Raw genomic sequence first — 22,686 nt, 5'->3', positions numbered from 1 at the left:
GCGTACAGCTTCCAGGTCATGTGGCCAGCATGACAAAGCCGCTTCTGGTAAACCAGAGCAGCACATGGAAACGCCGTTTACCTTCCCACTGTAGCGGTTCCTATTTATCTACTTGCATTTTGACGTGCTTTCGAACTGCTAGGTTGGCAGGACCTGCCAATATTAATCAAGTCTAAATCAATAAATTCAACAGGAACATATCTAAAATTGATCTAACACCACAAAATATTTTTATAGTTCTGGCTGCAGTGTATGATTATACATGCAACATACATTATTACACTGCCATATCAAACTATTCTTTTTGGTATCCTAATGTAGTTTTTTTATAAAAAAAAAACCTCTGCTTTCTTCTGTAAAAATGCCTCAGCAATGCAAAGCCCCAAATTTTACAGTCACAACTATACCTGCTTATAACGCAGCGTACGTCTTTCCAAAGTATTTCGGATAAATGGAGACTTTCTTGGCAGAGTAGAACTGTCACTGTCACTACGATATAGCTGATAGAAAAAAAAGATATGAAATGGAAATTGATACTTTAATCTTTATTCCAGCAACACGTGAGACTTATCTATGTCAGTTCAAGAGAAAAATAATAATCAGCCAACCAGTCAGACTTAAGTGCTGCCTTTGGGCCCATCTACTGCCTTAAGTATTTTTATTTTCACCACCTCCCCTCACCAAAACGCACAGCAACATTATCTAAAAACTGCATTTAAGAAAATACATACATTAAGACATACATTACCATGCTCTTAAACGAAAGAATATGGGAACTGAACCTGACAACGCATAAAAAGCAGTTACTGGACCAGGTTCAAATGCAAGAGCAAATGATATAGCATTTACAATAACATCCAATCTTTAAAGTCACAGTTCCAGACTGCTTGTTTAATAGCAATTACTACTCACTCGGCAAACATACTGACTTCGTGCACCAGGTGAGAATGTCTGTGAGCGAACGATAGTGCTACTACGAACAAAAGCAGACCCACGGGATCGACGGCCAGTTCTGTTTTTATGAAGCAAAGCTGTTTCTTCTGTGTTGGTCTCCTTATCTACCTAAAATAAGAAGCGAAATTCCAAGTGTTGCAAAGGCTTATCTTTTCATTCATCTTAACAAATAAGCATTTCCAGAGCACTGTAGAGCAGGCATGTCCAACAGGTAGATCGTGATCTACCGGTAGATCACTGGACGTCTGCGGTAGATCACTGGTAGATCATTGGCTCCCCCAAAGAAGCTGAACAACTGTGGCTCCCCTTAAAAAAGCTCAACATTTTACCTCCTCCCTGAAAAATCTCAACAACTTTGACCCGAACCCCCCCCCCCAAATGGGCCTTCCTCCTTCCTTAAAAAAATCTCAACAACTTTGACCTGAACCTCAAAAAAGGGGGTAGATTACTGCCAGTTTTTAACTGTGAGTAGATCGCAGTCTCTTGGGAGTTGGCCACCCCTGCTGTAGAGTATAGCTATTATGGTTCAGCACCATTATAAAAATGAGTTGAATGTAATGAGTTCCATTATAACAAGTAGCAGATTTTCAGCCAAAACTAAAAAAATTATAATAATCTACACAGAACCATTAAAAGTGTTAACAAATTATCTGTGGCAGTGACATGCAGGCCAGAACTACTCCAAGAAATCAGGTTAATTAAAGGTCTGAACAAAGAGGAATATTTACAGGGTTATAAAGCAGCGTTCCATTGTAAGACAAACAAAGGTACCGAAGTCTAGGGAGAAGAAAATGAGGGTGTATCTTGGAAAGAAATTGCTGACGTAGCCCAGTTAAGGATTAGCAAAAACTGGAGCAGAAAGTACAATTTTCTCTACTTGCCTTTAGAGGTGGAGGCGGGACATTTTTAGACGTACATTGATCTGTTTGAGGTGCAAGCATATGACTGTGTAATGATTCACTGCAGTAAGACTCTGGGTGAGGACTAGTCTGCATACAATTACTACATCCACTGTCAACTGATTCTGCTTGCCAACTTCTGCAGAAAAAAAATACATCAAGCAATGAAAACTGGTTCCAGTAATTAATTTCACACTGGCCTTTTGCATGTTTAATACAATGCAAATACTTCCAGAAAACTAGTCCCACATGGCCACTGCTGCTGCTGTTCTATTTTCTTATGAATCTGTGAACACTAGTGCCCCCCCCAAAAAAAATTAATGTGCGACTTTACAGGATCAGCAAGAATAATATCTAAAAACTACTTCAGGATGTTCTAGACCAGGGGTCCCCAAACTAAGGCCCGGGGGCTAGATGCGGCCCAATCGCCTTCTAAATCCGGCCCGCAGACGGTCCAGGAATCAGCATGTTTTTACATGAGTAGACTGTGTCCTTTTATTTAAAATGCATCTCTGGGTTATTTGTGGGGCCTGTCTGATGTTTTTTACATGAATAGAATGTGTGCTTTAATTTAAAATGAATCTCTGGGTTATTTGTGGGGCATAGGAATTCGTTCATTTCCCCCCCCAAAATATAGTCTGGGCCCCCACAAGGTCTGAGCGACAGTGGACCGGCCCCCTGCTGAAAAAGTTTGCTGACCCCTGTTCTAGACGCAGTGTAAGTGATTATATTACGATTCTAGAAGAAGTGTTACATGAATACATATTTCGGTACCATTACTGATCCTATCAAGGTTTTGCATTCTTGTAAATTAAATGCCATTAAATGCCAAGTTCTCAAATCTGAACTAAGAAATATGAAATTGGGTTATGTATGCTCCAATATCATAAAACAGCTAATGCTTACATCTAATAGCTAATGATTACATCAGATATATGCTATATAAGATTCTATACATTTAATACCTCAACAGAATCACACATATATTATTTTTAAAACTTCAAGTTCTGCCTTAACTCTTTTGAAAAAGTTACCTCTCTGACACAGCTTCTAGTTGATCTTCTTTTTGCTCCATCTCTAGAATTTCCTCTTCTGTGTACTCCAGTTTTACTCTCTCCTCTGCTAATTCTCTCTCCACAGCTTCCAGTTGAGCTGTGGTCCTAGCTAAAAGGGCAGTCACAGCATCCTAGAATGGAAATTGAGCTTAGAATCAAATGAGAGTCATTTTCTTAGCAGAAAAACTGAAGTCAACCTTTTGAAGGAACAACAATAATGACTAATTTCAAACAAAAGCACAAAGTAATTTTGGTTGGAAATTTCTCTAAACCAAAGAGTAGCATTCTGGCTGAATTCAGAATTTTTTGTTGTTATTTTGACATGCTTACAACAAATTAAATTAGAACTTAAGTACTGTGGTGTGAAGTAGCTCAAATATTTCATAATAATCCAAACATGGCTAGATAGTTGAATATGGAAAAACACAAGCATATTTACACATGTGTGCAGTTGTGGTGTGTAATCTATAGGTCAATTAAAATGACATAATCCTATTGATGAGAATAAGCTCAAATGCAAGTATCTCTCAGCAGATCCATTTGTTTTGAGTCCAGGCATATCATTATTTCTGTTTATAGCTGTTGTTGTTTCGACCACCATGGCCATAGCAACTACCGTATATCCTGGCGTATAAGACGACTGGGTGTATAAGACGACCCCCAACTTTTCCAGTTAAAATATAGAGTTTGGGATATACTCACTGTATAAGAAATACGACCCGGCGTATAAGACGACCCCTGACATTTGAGAAGATTTTCCTGGGTTAAAAAGTAGTCTTATACGCAGGAATATACTGTACATCATCATGTACAATATTGAAGAATAGTGCTGACTAATATATGCCTTTATATGAAAATATACCAAAATATTTCTACCTCTACTCTTAATATATTACATACAAAAAGGTTAAAAAATAATATGACAAAATATTTATATTAAAATACAAATGGTTGAGAGACCTAATACATTTAAAAGCATCCAAATGAATTTTAAATGGTATCATCCAATTAAATCATTGCAATTTACCATATTTAGCCTCAATAAAATTTATCCTCTGAATTCAGGTATATACTATATGCATTTTTCTCACCCTTAACTTTCAGTATCAAATGTTATAAGAACAAATTTTGTATCACACACGAGGAAACATACAAAAGAAACATGTTAGGAAAAGCTCAGATACAGCCATACCATTTTCATTGTAGCTTTGTTTTCGAAATTCTGAGAAGCACTTTCTTCACATTTTGGTCTGTCTTTCGTCTGCTCACAATCTGAACCAGTGAATATCTGGATGGGGTACCAGTGAAGTTGCATCTCACTGGAGCTCTCATAGTCAGCTAGGCTAATCTGAGCAATGCCCTGGGAAGACATTGAAGCAACATTTGTCAATACTTATACAGTACTACAAGCATACCTCGGGTTATGAAAGCTGTGGGTTGCACGTTTTCAGGTTGTGGACCGCGCCGAACCCAGAAGTACCGGAAGGGTTTACTTCCAGGTTTCGGCGCTCGCGCATGTGCAGAACCACAAAATGACGTCATGTGTATGCGCAGACGCGACGAATCGCGTCACGGGCATGTGCAGACGCGGCGCTGCGGGTTGCGAACATGCCTCCCGCACGGATCACGTTCGTAACCCAAGGTATGCCTGCACTAGAAAAACATTTGCTGTCTACAAGGCTACTTATTATATTACAAAACAGTGAAGAAGCAGCTGGGGACTTTTAGTAGGACATTCTGCAAAGATGCCTTAATTTTTATTTGAATACACAGCCTGGATAGCTGAGTTGTTTAGAGTAATAATGCCAAGGTTCCATATTTGATCCCTATGGGATAGCATCATATTCCTGTACTGCAGGAGGTTGGACTAGATGATCCTCAGGATCCCTTCCAACTCTACAACTCTATGAATCCCTTTGCATACTATATACTCTGATATGTTCTAAGAGAGAACAGGAATGTCCTAAAATGAGGATACTGTGTTCACGACCTGTGGAAGGCTTGGGGCTTTACAGATTAAGAGAAGATTTAAGTAAATATACTTGCTATTGTTTGGTAGACTGTCTCCCAAGCATGTGGGAGAAAAAAGGAAGGAGGGGGAAATAGTTTCACTAACATCTACTTCTAAGCTGAGTGTTTCCTGTCGGTAAACCAGCAGGGGGCTCTTTCTTAATGCAAAGTTTAGCATTGGCCTAAAAAAGACCAGTTAAGTATTATAATATTTCAGGGAGGAACATCTTAAAAACCAGAAATGTGACCACGCAATCCTGCAGCCACTAGCTCACTCCAGACTGTAAGCCAAACCACGGTTAAGGCAACTTAAATGTTGCTAGGCATGATGTCTGAACTGATAAATATTCATGTATGGGGAAAAAGAGGAGCAATTTTCTATTTCCAACAACAGAGCTGAATCATTTTAAGAAACAGTAATACAGTGTGACTTTTATTAGCCAGTGGTATGACTATAAACCAGATTTTGCTTTAAAAGGCTGAGTATTGTAAATGAACATCCATCATAGACTAAACCAATGACATCAACAAATTTATCATCCACAAAAAGGGAAATTTATCTTGATGATTAAATTAAATTTGAGCCACCTTTGAACACAGGGATATGAGAAAACTGAAACCACTTTTTTCATTTACAGTAGTTCAGTTTTCATGTAAAGCTAAGCCAAAGTATGGCTTAGAATGAACAATTAAGTGTTCTGGTGCACATTTAGAAAATTGTGTCCAGTTCACTTCTCCCCCAGTCCTACTGCTGTGAGAATAAACCACAAGCTCAGGTGAAGTTTCCAGCAGCACACTTGCTCATTCAACTAAGCCATAGTTTGTTAGGCTTAGTGTTATGCGGGAACCAGACCAATGTAAAGGAACTCGTAACACCTTATTATTATTTTTTACAAAAAAAAAGGCACCCCTTACCAACAATTCTTCTTGCTGGTGATGGCCAACCGAACAGATATAAAGCTGTAGTGATTTCAGCTTCAAAATATTTGAATGTACAGGAATCTGGAAGACTTCATTCAACACTAAGGGAGTTTGGAATTCCAAAGCTCTGGAGCAATAAGTGGTTGATGTGCCCGACTCAAGAGATGGTAAGTATATCCTCACATGTCTGAGAACAGGCAAAATAAAAATAAGTCATAGCAGGTAAACAGAAGCAGTAAGATATCATTTTAACTTGCTAAATAAAATTGGACAAAACATAATTTTCATTATTGCATCCCTGATCACTATACTATTAGTATGTTAACTTACAAGAGACTGAAAAACTCTGTAAACCTGTGTATGTGTTAAAGCAAGTGTCTCAAATTTGTCGAATATGTACATGTGAACACTAAAATGAATTTTATGGGCTTCCGGTTCAGCGCCAGCGCCGATCGGCGGGGTCCCGTCTCGTCTCCGAGACGGCCCGTCTCTGCTAGGAGTGGGGAGGGCAGCGAGAGCGACGCTGCGCCCCTTAGAACCTCGGGAAGAGCGTCCCGGGGGCGAATTTTGCTTGGCAGAGCCCCAATCCGGACTCCCCAACTCTCCGGCAAGCTCTAATAAGAGCTCCGGAGCGAGGAGGGTAGAAGTCGCGGGGGCCATCTTGAGCGACAACGTTATCCTAGCGGAGAGAAGCTTCAAGCCGAAGGCGGAGAGCGTTGGATTCTTCCGAAAAAAAAACGATTGGAAATAAGAGTGTAAGTAATCCCACGATTTGGATTTGGACTATAAAGTAATTTGGATTTGGGAGAGAGGGGAAAAAAGAGGAAGCCACCACCCCCCCCCACCGGCAATTTAAGAGACAGTAAATAGAAACCCGAAGCCGTAAATAGAAGATTTCAATTTAAAAGGTTCCCTCAAAGGCATCAAAGAGGATCTCCCCTAGATGCAGGGTAAAAGGGGAGAAAGACTGCGGTTGTGAATACCCTGCAGAAAGAGGTTAAGATCAAGAAAGACCTTTCTTTTCCCCGGGAGCCGGCAGCCCAGACAAACCAGTGAGCTGATCAGGATCTATAAGTGGAATTTTATTTTTATTTCTATTTTTGGACTTTTTGGAAATCCTTTTTTTGGTTTATATGCTTTTGAAATGTGAGTTTGAACTTTATCTCTAATAAGACTTGGAGAATGCAGCCAGCTTGTTAAAATGGAGTCGAGAAAATAAACTGTGACCATTTTCCACCCCATGTGACAAGTTTTGACCTTGACAGGATTGAACTATGTCAACAAAAAGGTATTCGCCTGAGTTCCAGCGGACTGTTTTGACCATAATGTGGGAAGTAAGAATAGGACTATGTCAAGAGGAGACACAACAGCAAGAGTTAAAGCAACAATTCCAGATGGTGATGGCAGAATATGACTTCTTAGAGGATGAAGCTACTGAAACTGAGGAAGACGAGTGTGAGAATGACAGTGACAGTGATTTGGAGGATTTTGACAATGATGGGGACTGTGATTTGGAACGAAAAGATGAAGATGAGGACTGTGACAATATAATACAAAATGAAGCTCACCACGAAAAAAAAGATGATTTTACTCTACAAAAAGTCAGGTGGAGTGCCCCTCCTTCGAGGGGGGTACGATTGGATTTACTGGAACTCCAGAATGCCCACAGGGAAGAGGAAAAAAATAAGCAGAGAAGAGAAGAAACTCAGGGGTGCTGTATGGAGGCCTGGATGGCAAAATACTGTAAAAACGGGGTGGGGTGAAGGGAAAGTGAAGTTGTGATTAATAGGATGGATTACTAGGATTAAAACTGGACTGCTGACTACGGAACTTGCTGGATTGGGGGGTTGGAGCCGGAAATTGGGGATGAAAGGTTAGATTGGGAATAGTTATAGTTTAAAAGTGAATTGATTTTGGAAAAAGGTGAAAATATGGAGGCTTATAGAGGGGGGGAAAATTAGGCACGGGAAGAAAAAATGGGAGTTTGATTTTTCAGTGATTTGGATATTTGGTGAAAATGATAATAGCTAAGTTTTAAAGTAGTATAAGGTATAAAGGTAATTATTTCATAGAATAAGAAACTGTTGAAGAGGATAAAAAAGGGATGAAAACCGGGGAAGGGGGGAGGTTGGGGAAGCCCACAAAATATGGTTTCTTAATTATGAATGAAAAAAGATTATTTTTGTTTTGTTTTTCCTTTTTTGTCTCTTTTTTTTCTCCTTTTTTCTTTCTTTTTACTCTTTTTTGGTATGAGAATAGATGGTTGGATGGACGCCTTCCTGCGTACTGCCCTGGTTTCCTGGAGCTCTCTGGTGGCAGGGGGGGGGGCTTTGGGGGCAGGGGAGGGGGAGGAGGACAGAAATCCAACCATAAAATGGACCATCTCTGACTGTTCACCTGCGTGGGATACTTCTGTGGCAGGGGAGGACCCATGGAGGGGGGCGGGAAGAAGGTAGAAAAGGTGTTCATGTATGTACTGTTTTTTGTAATTTGTAAAATCAATAAAAATTATGATTTGATAGGCAAAAAAAAATAAAAAAATAAAAAAAATGAATTTTATGAAGGTTCAAAAGCAAACTTCTTAAGCATTCACAAGGGAATGCTGGTAAATAATCTATAGGTATACATCAGCATTTCCCAGTTTCCCTGCATTTGTGGACATTTATCTGGGACTGTCATTGCTTATCAAATATCCTTAATTCACTGCAAGGCCTGCACCAGTGAGTGTGCCCTCGGCATGGTGCCACAAATGGGCAACTGCACCAATCTCCTGCCTGTGGCTGATGCAGCTGCCCCCAAATCAGATTCCCAGTACAGTATGACTGCTTGCGGCCACCGTCTGTAACTAACTTCAGTCTCCTCATGCCCACAAATATTTTACCCAGCGGCAGCATTTATTATGAAATCCCAGCTGGTTCTTGTCTCTGTTCGGCAGTGGGTTCCATTTTAGATCCACTAACATCCCCTAACAGATGCCTGGCTATGCCAATCCCTGATTCCGCCCCCTCTACTGATTCATTGTGACATAAACATAAACCTTTTGCTATCTGATTAACAATATCAGCGTGTTTTACTTTTTGAGTCTGTATAGTTTATTGCTTTGTAGTGTTTCTTATTTCTTTCTTTTTTAAATCGTGTTGTGAGAGCTGCTTTGGCTGATCCATAATGGGACAAAATGATAGTTTATAAATGTCTTTAATTAAAAATAAATATATTAACATTATTTTTGTAAGTTTTCTGGAGTTCATTGTGAAGTGAATGAATCACATTCTATTCTAAACCCCAAGTAAGACAGATGTGTCGTATTCTGACGCTTGAAGGAATGAAAAGTAAGAAATCAGGCCAATGTAGGTATTTCAACTTACATTTTACATCCTTCTTTCACAGCAAAGCCTGTGAAGTTCTTCAGCTGCAACACATGGACCAGGAGACACTCAGTCGCACTGTCATGCCTGAAAAAGAAGTTCTCAATTAATTGGTGACCCAATGTGTGATATATAGGATACAAAGAGAAAACATGCAGAATCACACATACAGCACAAATGACTATTTTTATCTGCCAGAAACTCTGGAAGCTTCTTCTTCTTTAAATAAAATAAAATATTAAAATGACAATAAAAACATACTATATGACTATATCATAGTGAATTACTGACAGAACCATACTTAGTAATACAAACTAAGAAAGATGACAAAAAACACAACATTCCATTATCACATCCCATTGCACATACAACAAAGACATGAAGATCAAGAAAATATTGCTCACATCTTACCATAAATAAAATTGCACATAGAGCTCTTGGAACTTGAAATTCCAATCATTTATGAATAAAACCAACCTCTCAATAAGCTTATTAGGTGCATGTCCTTATTGGATATCTTAAGGACTGCCTGATCCCTTATCTTGTGATCCAAACACTGAGAACTCAGGAGGATTCTGTTGGTGGTTCCCCATGGTTAAATACACAGCTTGGAACTGCTAGAAGCTGTGGGCCCAAGCCTGTAGAACTCTTTCCCAAATGTGATTAGATTGGTACCACCTTCACCGAACTTAAGGCACCTAATTAAGGCTTGTTCCAGCAGGTTTTTGAAAAAAATATTGTTTTGTTTTATTGTTTTCATTTTGTGTGTAGTTTGTTTTTATGTACACCGCTTAGAAATGCCGATAGCCTTCCTTTTCAACATCGCAATGTATCACTATGTAGCAATGTTTAGCTAGTGATACATCGCAGTGTTGAAAAGCTTGTATCACCCAACCCTACCAATAGTAGAGAAGAACTGGAATGCCACACCTTACCAAACATGATCAGGTAATTTTCTCCTTACTTTTGGAGTATTCTCTCTATGAGATGATGATCTGTGCTCCAAAAGTTCAAAATTATTTAATCATTAAGGACGCTGCACACCTGGCGTACACTTGCATTTTAACAATGAATATTGACCAAGGAAACGAAAAGAGAAGAAAAAACTTACAGAAATCCAACTTGCATTTTGGGCTCTTCATTGCTGACAGCATCACTGTAAAGTGATTCTTCAATATCCTCATTCCTATGTGATAAGAGAAAAAGCTATTTAAAAACTAGCAGTAGTGCTGTATTTTTATTACCACAAATGGCCAGAGCTATTCTGTATGAACAATGCACACTTTACCTACTGCTTATTAAACTTCTTTACTTAGATTATGAACTTCCATCAAAAGTAAGATTTACATTTCAAAGGCATTATTGAACTCTATGGGAACCACTGCATGTTGACAAGATATGGCTACAAGCATTCATCTTGTGGTATATTGCCGAAAAGGAATGAATTAAATATTCACTTCCTATTATCACATGTTGCTATTCACCTTAAAAAATAATGAACTATAATTTTATTCTCAGGCATGCAAACCTGAACAGTTTATTAACAGCACCAAATTTCTAGCTGCCTGGGATATTTTGAGCCCTTCAGAAAATGGATTTTAGTTGAATGGGATAGCCCATGTTTTACATGCAGAATGTACCAGGTTCAATTCTCAGCAATTCCAAGTAGGGCTGGGAAAGGCCTCCAAGTAAACACAGTCACTCCCTACTCATGAGTAACATGTGAATAGCCAAAACAGATAAAGACACCAACATTACCAGTTATTGAAACAAGTATTATAGACAGATACTACAACTAACAGAGAGGCCTTTGTTTTAAAAGAGTGGTTCAAAAACAGGTGGGTGTTTAAAACCTGTTTTAAGATCTGCAGCAAAGAGGCCTTGCACACCTCTGAAGGAGGGTGTTGTCCTCTGGGAGCCACCACTGAAAAGGCCTGGCAAATGAACTGCCTTCACAGGCAGGCATACAAACAGGGCCTCCAAGGCATGAATCTATGCCCAAGCAAGTTCATATAAGCACAGGTGATCCTTCAACTAATTGTTCAGTGCTTTAAAGGCTAAAACTGGCACTTTGAATTGAACCTTTAAACACAACAGGAACCAGTGAAACTAGTGAAGAATGGTGCAATTAGATGTGGTTGTCTTATCCTCCTTCCCATGGAGCAACCTAGCAGAAGTGTTGTGCAATAGTTGAGTATATCATCCATGCTATTCAAATTTAAAAGCATTTATTTATTTATTTATTTATTTATTTGATTGATTGATTGATTGATTGATTGATTCCCCTCACCCCTTCCCTCCCAAAGGACGCCAATCCCATATCTTAACTAGCTTAGGGAAAAGGAAAAAAAAGTTTGCAATACCCAAAACTGTTACTAAGCAAGTTAAGAAAGAGAGAAAGATAAAGCACTATAGTCGTCAAGCAGCCAGAGAACCAGGTAAAAAATCTACCTAACTAAAATGTTTTAAAGAATTAACCATTAGTCAGTGGTGTGTATATAAATAAGACTTTTTACCAAGTGTTTTTTGTTTCTTTTTAAGGGAAGGATGTTAAGCACAGTTCCAATTTACAACACATTTATACAACCTGACCTTTTGCTTAAAGCTTCAAACACGCCACTGTCACTAGCCAGTGAATAATTGGACAGACATGCTGAGACTCGCCTGGCTCTCCTCTCTGACCTTCTAGCACTATCTTCACGGAGGGTCACAGCTACAACATGGGAAAACAGCAAAGACAAGGTTCATTCATACATAATTATTATTAATATTTTGAAAAAGCAAAACTCAATCCATACAAATGTTTTATATATCATTGAGGCACCATGGTTTATTCAAGTTTTAAGAAAGTGCTCTTAAGAAACAGAAGAAACTTCTTGGTCTGAACTAACACAAGTTAACACTGAAGTCTCATTCATTTTAGCTGATCGTTAAATACATTCTCATTTAAGTCTAGATTGTGTTCTTTGCTTCTTTTGTGACAAGGCAAAGAGAGTACTGTTCATGCAGTAGTTTTTGCCTTGTCACAAAAGAAGCAAACGACACAATAAGCAGACAGTTAAGAGACAATGTTACAAAAACCAGAAGAATATGTTCTATTTTCACTGGTGTAATCCACGGATATTTAGTGTGGCCTTCAAATCATACCATGACTATGCATGTGCTGTAGATCAACTTGCTTCAAACAAGATTAAGGCAATCTAATATTACATGTCTTCGTGTTATCAAGCTAATCATAAATTAAATGGGTATTTCAGATACTTGCATAGTGCAGGGTTTATTTTGTTGTAAGTTCTGTGAATATAAATCATACCGTAATTGCTATGTATGTTCATGCTTACAAATGGAACCTATAAACCATAGGTTAGATCCATATTAAGTAAATTGGATTTAGTTCCCACTGAAATAAGAGAGATTTAAGGCAAGTCGTGACTAATTTATCCCATTGGTTTTCATGAAAGCTAAGTGCAAGTAACTTAAGGTAGGAATCGACCTAGTACTGTATATACTTCCAAGTCCAAAATAGACTTTTAAAAATAAATAAAGCAGTGGGAATAGGAATGGAGCAAAAGCAAACAAATACACAGTTACACTTCATTTTTACTTGGAAGTCAACATATATGAACAGCAGAACCGTGGCAGCTGTCTAAAGGACTACCAGCAATTATACGTGCAAAACAGGCAGGATACATGAGGAGGTGATTTTTCAAATGGAAACTACGAAAATGTTCACTTGAGACAGGATACATACAAATAAAGACAGTTTATTTTTCTCAAAAGTCAGAAAAGTAGGAAATCAGCTGAAAAGGTGGGCATTTGTTTTATGCAGTTGTTTAGCACACTTATGTCACACCTTCCTTCAACTGTGACCCTCAAGGTAAACTCTGTAGGGTTACCAGGTGGTCACCATTTTTGGGATTGACCAAACCTGCTTAGTTTCAGCAAGGTAGTTGCAACATGTGCCCTCTAGACCATGCCCTCATCAAAAAGTAGAAACTCCAGTTACCATTCTTGAATCTTATATACATGCAAAGGTGTTCCAAATAGTACCTTGAGATGTATATAACTGAATACACATAGCTTGGCTTGTATCTGTGCTGATAACCATATTAACATATTCATATAAGATACACATGAGATTTAGACATCATAGTCCTAGGTGAGATTACTAGTTTATGGGCTGTAAATAACCTACCACTAAGCAACTGGTCTATGAGGCTATGTGTGGCAAGAGAATAGTTTAAAATAGTTGCAAGGAGGAGTAAAATGCAGCACCCAAGGAATCAAGGGGGAAGTATCAACAAATCAAAACAATAAATGTCCTTTGCTGCATCTTTTATTTTTTCCAAGTAAGTGTTATCTTTATGTCCTATCACATGATCCTAGTAATTACTAGGGCTTGTTAGTAATTACTAACAAATCCTAGTAATTTCTCTTATGCTTGTAATACTTTACAATTAAACTACACTATTCGGGTTAGCAGCATTTTTTAACCTAGAAACACAGTTCCCCTTTTGATCAGTTTCCAGGTGAACTACCTTGACAATGGAGAACATTATTTTGCATGGAGTCACTCCAACCCACCAGAGGAAAGAACAAATATGATTTTTCCAATATTTGCAAAGTTCAAAGGAACAGAGGGGAGATTCACTACCTGAATTTATCTTTCCTATATGGTAATAAAGTTTTGCAAATTTATATAATTTTTGCAAAATTGTAATGAACAAAGAAGAAGTGCCCACATAGCCACAAAAAGCTGGCAGACTAAAAGACTCTTTCGCTGACTACTGTACCTTGGAGATCACCAAAAAGATATAACAGTAAAGAATAATAAAGAATCAAGATGCAATATGAAAATGTTTCAAACTCAAACATGTTATAAATGTTTCAGTTGAAGTTATTTTGCCTGATGCTTTCAAATGATTTAACAAGACAATGCCACTAAAATTAAAAGTAGGTGCCACCTATCAACATGCCTTTTACTAAGTATTAGCAGAAACACAGCCGGACCAAAAAAAGGGGGGGGGGACAAAATTTGAAATATCATGCAGCAGGCAGACAAAACCTCTGAAATTTAGCATATTATAAAATGGTAAAGGTAAAGGACCCCTGACAGTTAAGTCCAGTCGCGAACGACCCTGGGGTTGCGGCGCTCATCTTGCTTTACTGGCCGAGGGAGCTGGCATTTGTCTGCAGACAGTTTTTCCGGGTCATGTTGCCAGCATGACTAAGCCACTTCTGGCGAAACCAGAGCAGCGCACGGAAATGCAGTTTACCTTCCCGCCGGGGCGGTACCTATTTATCTACTTGCACTTTTTGGCGTGCTTTCAAACTGCAAGTTTGGCAGGAGCTGGGACCAAGCAACGGGAGTTCACCCCGTCGCGGGGATTCGAACCACCAACCTTCTGATCGGCAAGCCCAAGAGGCTCAGTGGTTTAAACCACAGGGCCACCCGCGTCCCTTAGCATATTATAGTATATAGTAATTATAGTATATAGTAATAGGAGCTTAATTTGGCAGATAAGTGATCTGAAGTCCTTGTATAAAGATATACCCACAACCAGTTGTGACATGTCATATAGAGTAATTTGGTTTAATAATCATGAAGCCGGAGACATTAGTTAGTGGACAGAAAAACTACCATCAAGGTAAGTAATTTTAGTTACTAAAACTGTAGAAAGAGATTCATCAAGCAGTAATAATGTGTGATTACTTTAACAGCTTTTATGAACCTTGCTATTTTGGGGGGTTTAAAATACTTTGATGGCAGTTTTTTTAAAAAAAAATCCTTCCAAAAATAAGGAAATAGTAAATCCTCACCCACAATTTACCAGGCATGTTGAAGACAGCAATTTAAGCTGCAAACACAGAACATTATTCAGTAGTCAATAGTGGCTATTAAATAGAAAATAATTCAGTTAAAAGTTCAGCAACATGAATGGGCTATAATGGTTACAGATATGATTTTTTGGGGATGAAATCAAGAAGCACATATTCCACCCTCCCAACATGCACACAATACAGAACAAAAACAAACAAACAAACAACACACACAAACTGGGCTTTACAGGCAGGAAGAAAAAACCCACCACAATAAGAAATTCTAAGTTCACTTACAGCAAATTTTTCTGTTGTGCCACGTGAGAAACAAAATACAAGAATAATTTAAGTAAAAAGTGAAATCAGTTGGTCAAACCTGTAATTTTTTTGTAAAAAATGAACCATTATTTAAGAACAAACTGAAACTGTGATTCAAGAAAATAGGCAGTATTGGGGTGGGAAGCTTAAATTCAATAATGATTTCCAAAGCTTGCTACAGGTATTCGGATCTTAACAGTCCAGGATAAAAACAATAGCAAAACAAACAAACAAGCCTATGGCTTGCCACCAGGCAAGAATGCTGCTCTGTTTCTTCATCTTCACCTTATCAAATGCACAGCAAGGTGTCAATACTCGATGCTTTAGGGGCTGCATAAATCTGTGCTGGAGTCAGATTCCTAACTTTCCTTGGCCTGCAGAGAGTGAACTCCTGGTATAAACCAAACCTTACTTGGCTAGGCCATGTAGTAGCAATAAAAATGTCCCTTTTGTTGCACTTCCTCTTCCTGACATTTCCATCCATTGTTGGCAAAAAACCTTTGAATGGTAGTAAAAAAATCCCACGTTAACTGAACATCACTTTATTAGTATAAAAAGAGGGGTCCTGGGAGCCCTTAATCTCAAACTTCACTATGAAACATGCCAAGTTAAACATTTGTTCGTACAAATAATAAAGGTGGATTAGGCAGCTATTAAATTGGATAACTACTGGCAGCATCATATAGCTCACTCTTTTTGGGGGGGGGGCAGAATGCTACAAGAAGGCTGTGGCAAGTAGAGAACCCATTTTTGTGGGCAAAGTTTGGGGAAAATAGCTACGTATTTCAGTAACGCCACTCTTACCTTTCCTAGACCAGCCCCAGGTGTGGACAAGTGTGGGTAGCATAAGAAATAGAAACCAAAGGGGAATACAGGCTATGAGGTATTTTGGGGAAATGGACATATATTGTCCGAGAGCAGTTTATGACCAGATTAAGTGAAATACAAGCTAATTGGCTGCAGCAAATGCCATTTGGCCAAAACCTGATGAGGCTGGAGGAAGCCCCTAGAAGCCTGACATTCTTTGAATGCATCTGCGTCAATGGAGAGACTAATTTGACTGGACAACCTTCAGAATGTATGTCACTATTTATGCTGAAGAATTGGTAGAATTGGTGTGGTTCATAGCTCTAGCAGAAAAGCTAAGGCATAAGAATTGAGAACTAAGGGGAGCAAAATAGGAAGATACTTTATAGCTAAATGGAGCCACCTTATAACACTAGTGGCTTGACAAGGTGGAATAGTCAAGCCACCAAAAAGCATTATGGAAGAATTCACTACCATGGTATATGTGGTTTTGAATTTCCTGATTTATGGATGGAGACTGGGTCAGGAAAGAGGACTATATGTTGACTATATGCTCTGAACTGACTATATGCATGTTAGACACGCGCCAAGTTGTATCGTTAATCCTTAATTTGCCATTTTTAATTGGAATGATACTATGTAGATGTGTATGTAGAAAACTCAGTAAACTCAGTGTGTAGAAAACTCAGTAAACAATGATAATTTGAAAGAGGGGAATCCAATGTATACAAAGTACCTAAGGCAGATCAAAGATGGCTATCACAAGAATGCAGACTTGGAACTGAGGAGTAAAATCCACATGCATTCCACATGTACTCATGTGGAAATATTGGGCTCTGCATTTATTACATACAATTTTATTCAACTCTAGAAATAATGCAATATTGAAAAGAATATAGGGAAGACCTACAACAGCCAAGACTTGAAGTGATTTTAGAAAGTACTCAGTTGAATGCGCTTGAAAACTGTGCGTATTGAAATAACCTGGTAAGCAAAGTTTCCACTTGCAGAAAAGTTTCTAATTGAACATGATTATTTTTTAAAAGTCCAACTTTTGTGCTAATATCAACATGCAGAGAAATACTGTGCGAGACTTGCATGTGTGGTCCTGCACTCTACCCTGGTTTACCCCTTTAGTGAAACACAGCTTTAATTTTATTTGGATTTGGGCTGCTATTCCCTTTGTTGTGAAGAAGAAAGATTACATGATAATTACATGAAAAACACTTTGAAAAACCATTATTTCAAGATCTGAAAGACAAGACTTGACAGAAGTTTTTCAAGGGTGACTTTGGTAGGTATTATGCATCATGGCCTGCCCACTTGTGGTCCTGTCTTCCAGTACATGAATCAGGAAGATTTGAAACTGTCAAATTCATAACAAGGCACCATGGAGTAAAAAAAATTGCTGCTGTGAAGACCAAGCAACAACAATTTGCCTTCCTCCAAACTTATAACCGTAATTCCATATTAATTAACAAGCTTTATAGCAGGAACACTAACTGATCAGATTTCACTAATACTTTTTCCCTATTCACAAAGAAAAACACAAATTAGTTATAGCAAAATAAAGGGCAGTTTTGAGATTGCTGTATAAATATATTCACAAACCACCTAGGCAACTTAATTAGTTTCATTAATTCCTGCCACAGCAGTTATTTAAACTTACGAAACTTACTTATGGCATAAGCATATCGTGCATTTTAGGGTTTCGAGAATCAACAAAACAAAATGTTGAAAGACAAAAACTTACCTCCAGAGGTTGGAACATTTGTCAGTTGCAGTCCTGCTTCTCGAAGTCCTTCACTGCCTGTAGAATATTCAAGAGCCTTGGATGAAACAGTTTCTTGTGCTTTGTCTTCACCCAAAATAGAAGCCTGAGCTCTGAGCATTTCTAAGGCACCTGTTCCCATCATTTCCTCATATCCTTCTGACCGCTGGGCCAATGGAGAATCCCGGGAAGGAGGTAGGAAGGGGGTATCCAGGGGGGAACTTGGTGGCGATAGTGAGGACAGAGAAGACCGTGAGGACAGAGATGCTAAAGATAAAGGTGTATCCAATGATCTTCTTTGCTTATTGCAGCTAGAATGTCCAATAGTTTCAATATACTGTACATCTTTACTGTGAGAATCAACAGGAACTGGATCATATCGCATAAGCTGCCCATACTCTGTAGCACTGTCCGATTTCTCATATTGAGGAACACCATAGATGTCTGTGAAGCTGACAGAACTGAGAGAGCCCCTGCTGGATGCCAAAGATCCACGGCTCGATGCCAATGACCCCCGACTACTTCCAGATGATATTGTTAGTGTGCTGGCAGACAAGCTAGAAGACAAAAATGCATTTGTAAATGTCTGCACAAATGCTAAACACAATGGGTTGGTTCAGACAGCCCTTGGTACACAAGCTCCTTTGTTCCTGGCCTCCCACACCTCTCTTTCACAGCAAGCCATCGTTTGCCATTACATATGCAATAGCAGTCTATGGTTTGTGTTTGAGGGCCCCCCCAAATATATTTTTCCTGATTGAAATGTTAGTTGCATGGCAAGTGCAAACCAAGCTTCCCAGTTTGAATAGAATGACAAAGTTCAGTACTGTAGTTCCAAGCTAAAAGAAGTAGAGTGTCTTAGGGTAGGACTGACCATATTAGCCTGGAGTTTGATTTTACATGCAAACTGAGTCAATGGAATCTGTATTGTTTATTTTCAATTGTATTCATTTCTTCACTTTCTGTTACTCTCAAATTGGTTTCTTAACAGGATCTATGTTATAAAAAGTTACCAGAACTTACCCAGTACTTCAAATATCTGTCATCAATTTCCCACAAGAAATTCAGTCTTTTTTAGTTTCAAAGTCTGGCCCAAGACTGAAGGCCTGCATTTCTTAATAAATGCTTACAATAGCAAAAAAATATTATTGCTTTTGATTTAATTAACTGACAGATGAGAAATATTAATCATTTATATATAATCATCAGTCATCGTCATATTCTAATCAAATACACAGCTAACCCTCAAGATTTAGGAAATTGGACAACAGTCTTCCAAGTTTGTATCATTACTATGTATTTTGAAACTTAAGAGTGCTTTCTGGATTTTTGGAGTTAAGTCATATTCCTAATCTACTGAAATAACCATGAAGCAATATGCTAGCAATATACAGTGGTACCTCGACTTACGAAGGTGATCCGTTTCGTGGCGCTCTTCGTAAGTCGAATCCTTCAGTTGGCGAAGCGTCCATTTTGCGCATGCGTGAAGCGCGATTTTGCGCTTCTGCACAGGCGCAGAACGCACGCACAGCGAAAAGACTTCCGGGTTTGCCGACTTCGTAAGTCGAAACCTTCGAAAGTCGAGTCATTCGGATGTCAAGGTACCACTGTATAGCTAAAAGTAAAAGGAACCTGTTCATTCTCATTTAGCTATGAGACTATGAGACTATATCTAGTTCAATTTTACTTTTTTGGAAGCTAAACTGTCATGATTTGCCATAAACACAAGAATCAATTTCTCTGAAGAACTAACCTCTTCAACTGCGAGCATAAATAGGATGTTAAACGAGTTGCTTCTTCCAACTGCATGAGCAGACAGTTCTTCTTTTCTTGTAACAGTATCCTATAATAAAAAAACTAGTATTCTTACTTTGCAATGACAGTAAAAATAAAAACAACAACATTGTATTCAGTGACAGATAAAATACTAGCTTGACAGATAAAACACTAGCAAGCAATATCTGCAACTGGTATTACTCACATAGTATTTACCTCTATACTGTAGTTGAATTAGACTGGTACTATGTCAGTTAGTTAAACCAGCTCTGGAGACTTAATGTGGCATAGCAAATAAGAGCTAAGTAGGATTTGTTAAGTATCCCCTATTTTAGTATAGCCTCCTAACTTCAAAAGGGATGTAATTGCTATATATTGGCCGTTTGTCATACTACAGCATTCCTGGTTAAAAAGCACTCTCATAACTTTACTACTGCAGGATCATATTTAATTAACAAAATAATTAAACCTTTCGGCTGCACCATGAGAAGAAGTGGCCCGAGCCTGCTGGATTTCATCCTCCAACCTCCTCTTTTCCTCCTCTAAACGATCGATATCTTCCGGGGACCTCTGCTGCTGGCTTATGACCTGCAGTTCTTGTAGAAGAGCTTCTTTCTCTTTGATGAGCTGAAAGTGGTCTCTGTCCGCTTCCACCATCCCTGGCCAAGACTCATGATCATGGAGAGCCAACTGTTGCTGGATACTGAAAACCCTTCATTACAAAGGACCACCAAGAAATTACTAACTTACAGAAGAAGAAAAAGCAAGGAAAATCTCTACAGTATAGTTATGAAAGTCCTTAAAATATACACCACACATGTATCATCTGCTATCATAAGCTTCTGGAAAACCCAGGATAAGCTTGAAGAATACTGTTCCATATACTCGTATGCATTAGGTGCTTTTCAAGGCTACCAAGGGTAACTACAGTTTGCAATGCTAAAAAATAAAAACTCTAAGCTATTTATGATGCTGAGAAAAGCATTTTCACAGCTGTCCATAAGAACAGCTCTGGTGAATCCCAGTGGCTGATCTACACGGTGAACAACCAAAAGCAAACAGGACCAGAGCACAGAACTGTGCCCCCCCCCCGTGGTTTCCATTACAAGCGAAGGGAATTAAAAACCGCCCGCCCCCTACTTCCTACCCCTGGCCAATCCAAGTGACAAAGACTTCAAATGTGATGATTGCTCCACCACTTTGGTCCTCCTCTCAGGCCATTTAGGATGGCTCTGTAAATCCAAAATTAAAAAACTAAGTACGGGAAGGGATGTAATTGCTATATATTGGCCATTTGTCATACTACAGCATTCCTGTTAAAAAGCACTCTCATAACTTTACTACTGCAGGATCATCTATATCAATTCTTCCAAAGCAGCCGTATGTGTTCATAAAAATATTCTTACTTTGGAATCTTCTGAAAAAATATTATTATTTTGACAGAAAGAAATGTAAAATCAGGGGAAATGTTTGCATCTGCCATCCACAAAAATATTTGTTACGCATCCCATGAAAAAGACTTGTGAACATGAATTTGTACTATCATGGTGCAGGAAAAAAAGAGGAAAAACACCGATACTGAATTTCTATTATCCTGAGTGACATTTTCCATCAGGAACATTGTCTGAAGACTAACTACAACCGAAAATGGAAAATGAAATGTAACAAAATTTTGAACTAACTCAAAACAAAAAAACAGTGGTATTTAACCTCAGTTAAATACATCAGGACTTGATTCAAATTAATAGTATTTGAAATAATAAATAAATAAATGCATTTGTTTAGAACTGCTAAAATGACTATGGGACAGAACACCTAAGAAAACACACACTGTCCAAACAGCTTACCATCTACTACAGAAAACAAAACTTTATCCTCAATATACTAAATGATTAAGTCTATTATTTCAGATTCCTTGACCTTGCTTACAGTAAAGGTCAATAAACCTACAGTAAAGGACAATAAACACTGCATGAATTCTTAGCATGGTCTCTAATGAAAAAGCACACACACACACAAATTTATATTTTGTGGAAGAATTTTCTCAACTCTAATGGTGACACATATACTTTGCTTTCTCATCACTTTGGATAAACAGGAGCCTGGCAAAAGCATTTTTAATGTACTGCAACATGTTAATTTAGTAGCTTGTAGATTTAAACCAAACGCAGCACATTCCTACACCCACACTGTGTAGTTGCAATGGATGTTTCATTAGCAAAGTGAGGTTGAACACAGAAATATTTTGTGGAGACAAAAGCCGTACAGAAATGCCAGCAAGCTAAGGGGAAGGAATGCATGATAAATGAAGAATGTGACCACAGAGATAACTGGGAGAAGCAAATGTGCTCTGAGCTCTTACCTAAACATGGTTTTAAATACAATTACTATAGATTTGATACAAAAAGCTACAGCTTTTCTGAAAAGGAGAGATTTATGCATGCCTGCAATAAATGATCTTGGTCCAATTTTTACAGGTGTTTCCCACTTTTACATGGAGTTTCCTGTGATCTCCTACCCAAGCAACTAACTGGCTCCACATCTATTTCAGCAACAGGTGATGTCAAGACAATTCCTTTTGTCCTGTGTCAGTCTACTATGTTGAATAATAATAATAATAAAACCTGCAGTACTTATCTGATTTGCCAATCCTTGATGGGAAACACTAACTGCACATTTCATTAAACAACTATTCTTATACTTAGGCACAAAGTTACAGACACAAACTTTTAGATGTAACTTACATCTATATTCAATGGGTGTGAAACTACTAGTGATAATATTCAAGCCCCATTTGACAACCTGCCCCACTCTAGATGCTCCCTCTTATCTAGCTGATATGATCAGACCTAGAGGTCAACTAAATGACCTGGCAACTATAAGTGGTGTTGGAAATCAGTCATGTTAAGTGACCTTTGAACTAAAGTGATTAGCGAGGTTTATAAGCTAGCAAACATTGGTTAATGAGCAACCTTTAACCAAACTTAATA

At 38.4% G+C, this 22,686-nt stretch overlaps 1 protein-coding gene across 2 annotated transcripts in view; it reads right to left on the bottom strand.

Annotated features, from left to right (window-relative positions):
* WWC3 (WWC family member 3) overlaps window positions 1-22,686 on the bottom strand; it is a 59,818-nt gene that overhangs the window by 6,570 nt on the left and 30,562 nt on the right. Inside the window, exons 10-21 of one of the 2 annotated variants that reach the window (XM_060273486.1) lie at window positions 20,166-20,408; window positions 19,674-19,763; window positions 17,903-18,477; window positions 11,797-11,917; window positions 10,316-10,390; window positions 9,205-9,291; window positions 5,834-6,026; window positions 4,101-4,268; window positions 2,888-3,039; window positions 1,832-1,992; window positions 913-1,058; window positions 408-500 (exon numbers count right to left, since the gene is read on the bottom strand). In XM_060273486.1, the coding sequence (XP_060129469.1) occupies window positions 408-500; window positions 913-1,058; window positions 1,832-1,992; window positions 2,888-3,039; window positions 4,101-4,268; window positions 5,834-6,026; window positions 9,205-9,291; window positions 10,316-10,390; window positions 11,797-11,917; window positions 17,903-18,477; window positions 19,674-19,763; window positions 20,166-20,408 (2,104 nt within the window). The remainder of the gene's footprint in view (window positions 1-407; window positions 501-912; window positions 1,059-1,831; window positions 1,993-2,887; window positions 3,040-4,100; window positions 4,269-5,833; window positions 6,027-9,204; window positions 9,292-10,315; window positions 10,391-11,796; window positions 11,918-17,902; window positions 18,478-19,673; window positions 19,764-20,165; window positions 20,409-22,686) is intronic. The other variant, XM_060273487.1, reaches the window with a different exon arrangement.

Source organism: Zootoca vivipara, chromosome 4 (assembly GCF_963506605.1).
Source record: "Zootoca vivipara chromosome 4, rZooViv1.1, whole genome shotgun sequence".
Lineage (NCBI taxonomy): Eukaryota > Metazoa > Chordata > Lepidosauria > Squamata > Lacertidae > Zootoca > Zootoca vivipara.
The sequence above is the reverse complement of the archived record's forward strand: the minus strand, read 5'-3'. Positions and strand labels throughout refer to the sequence as shown.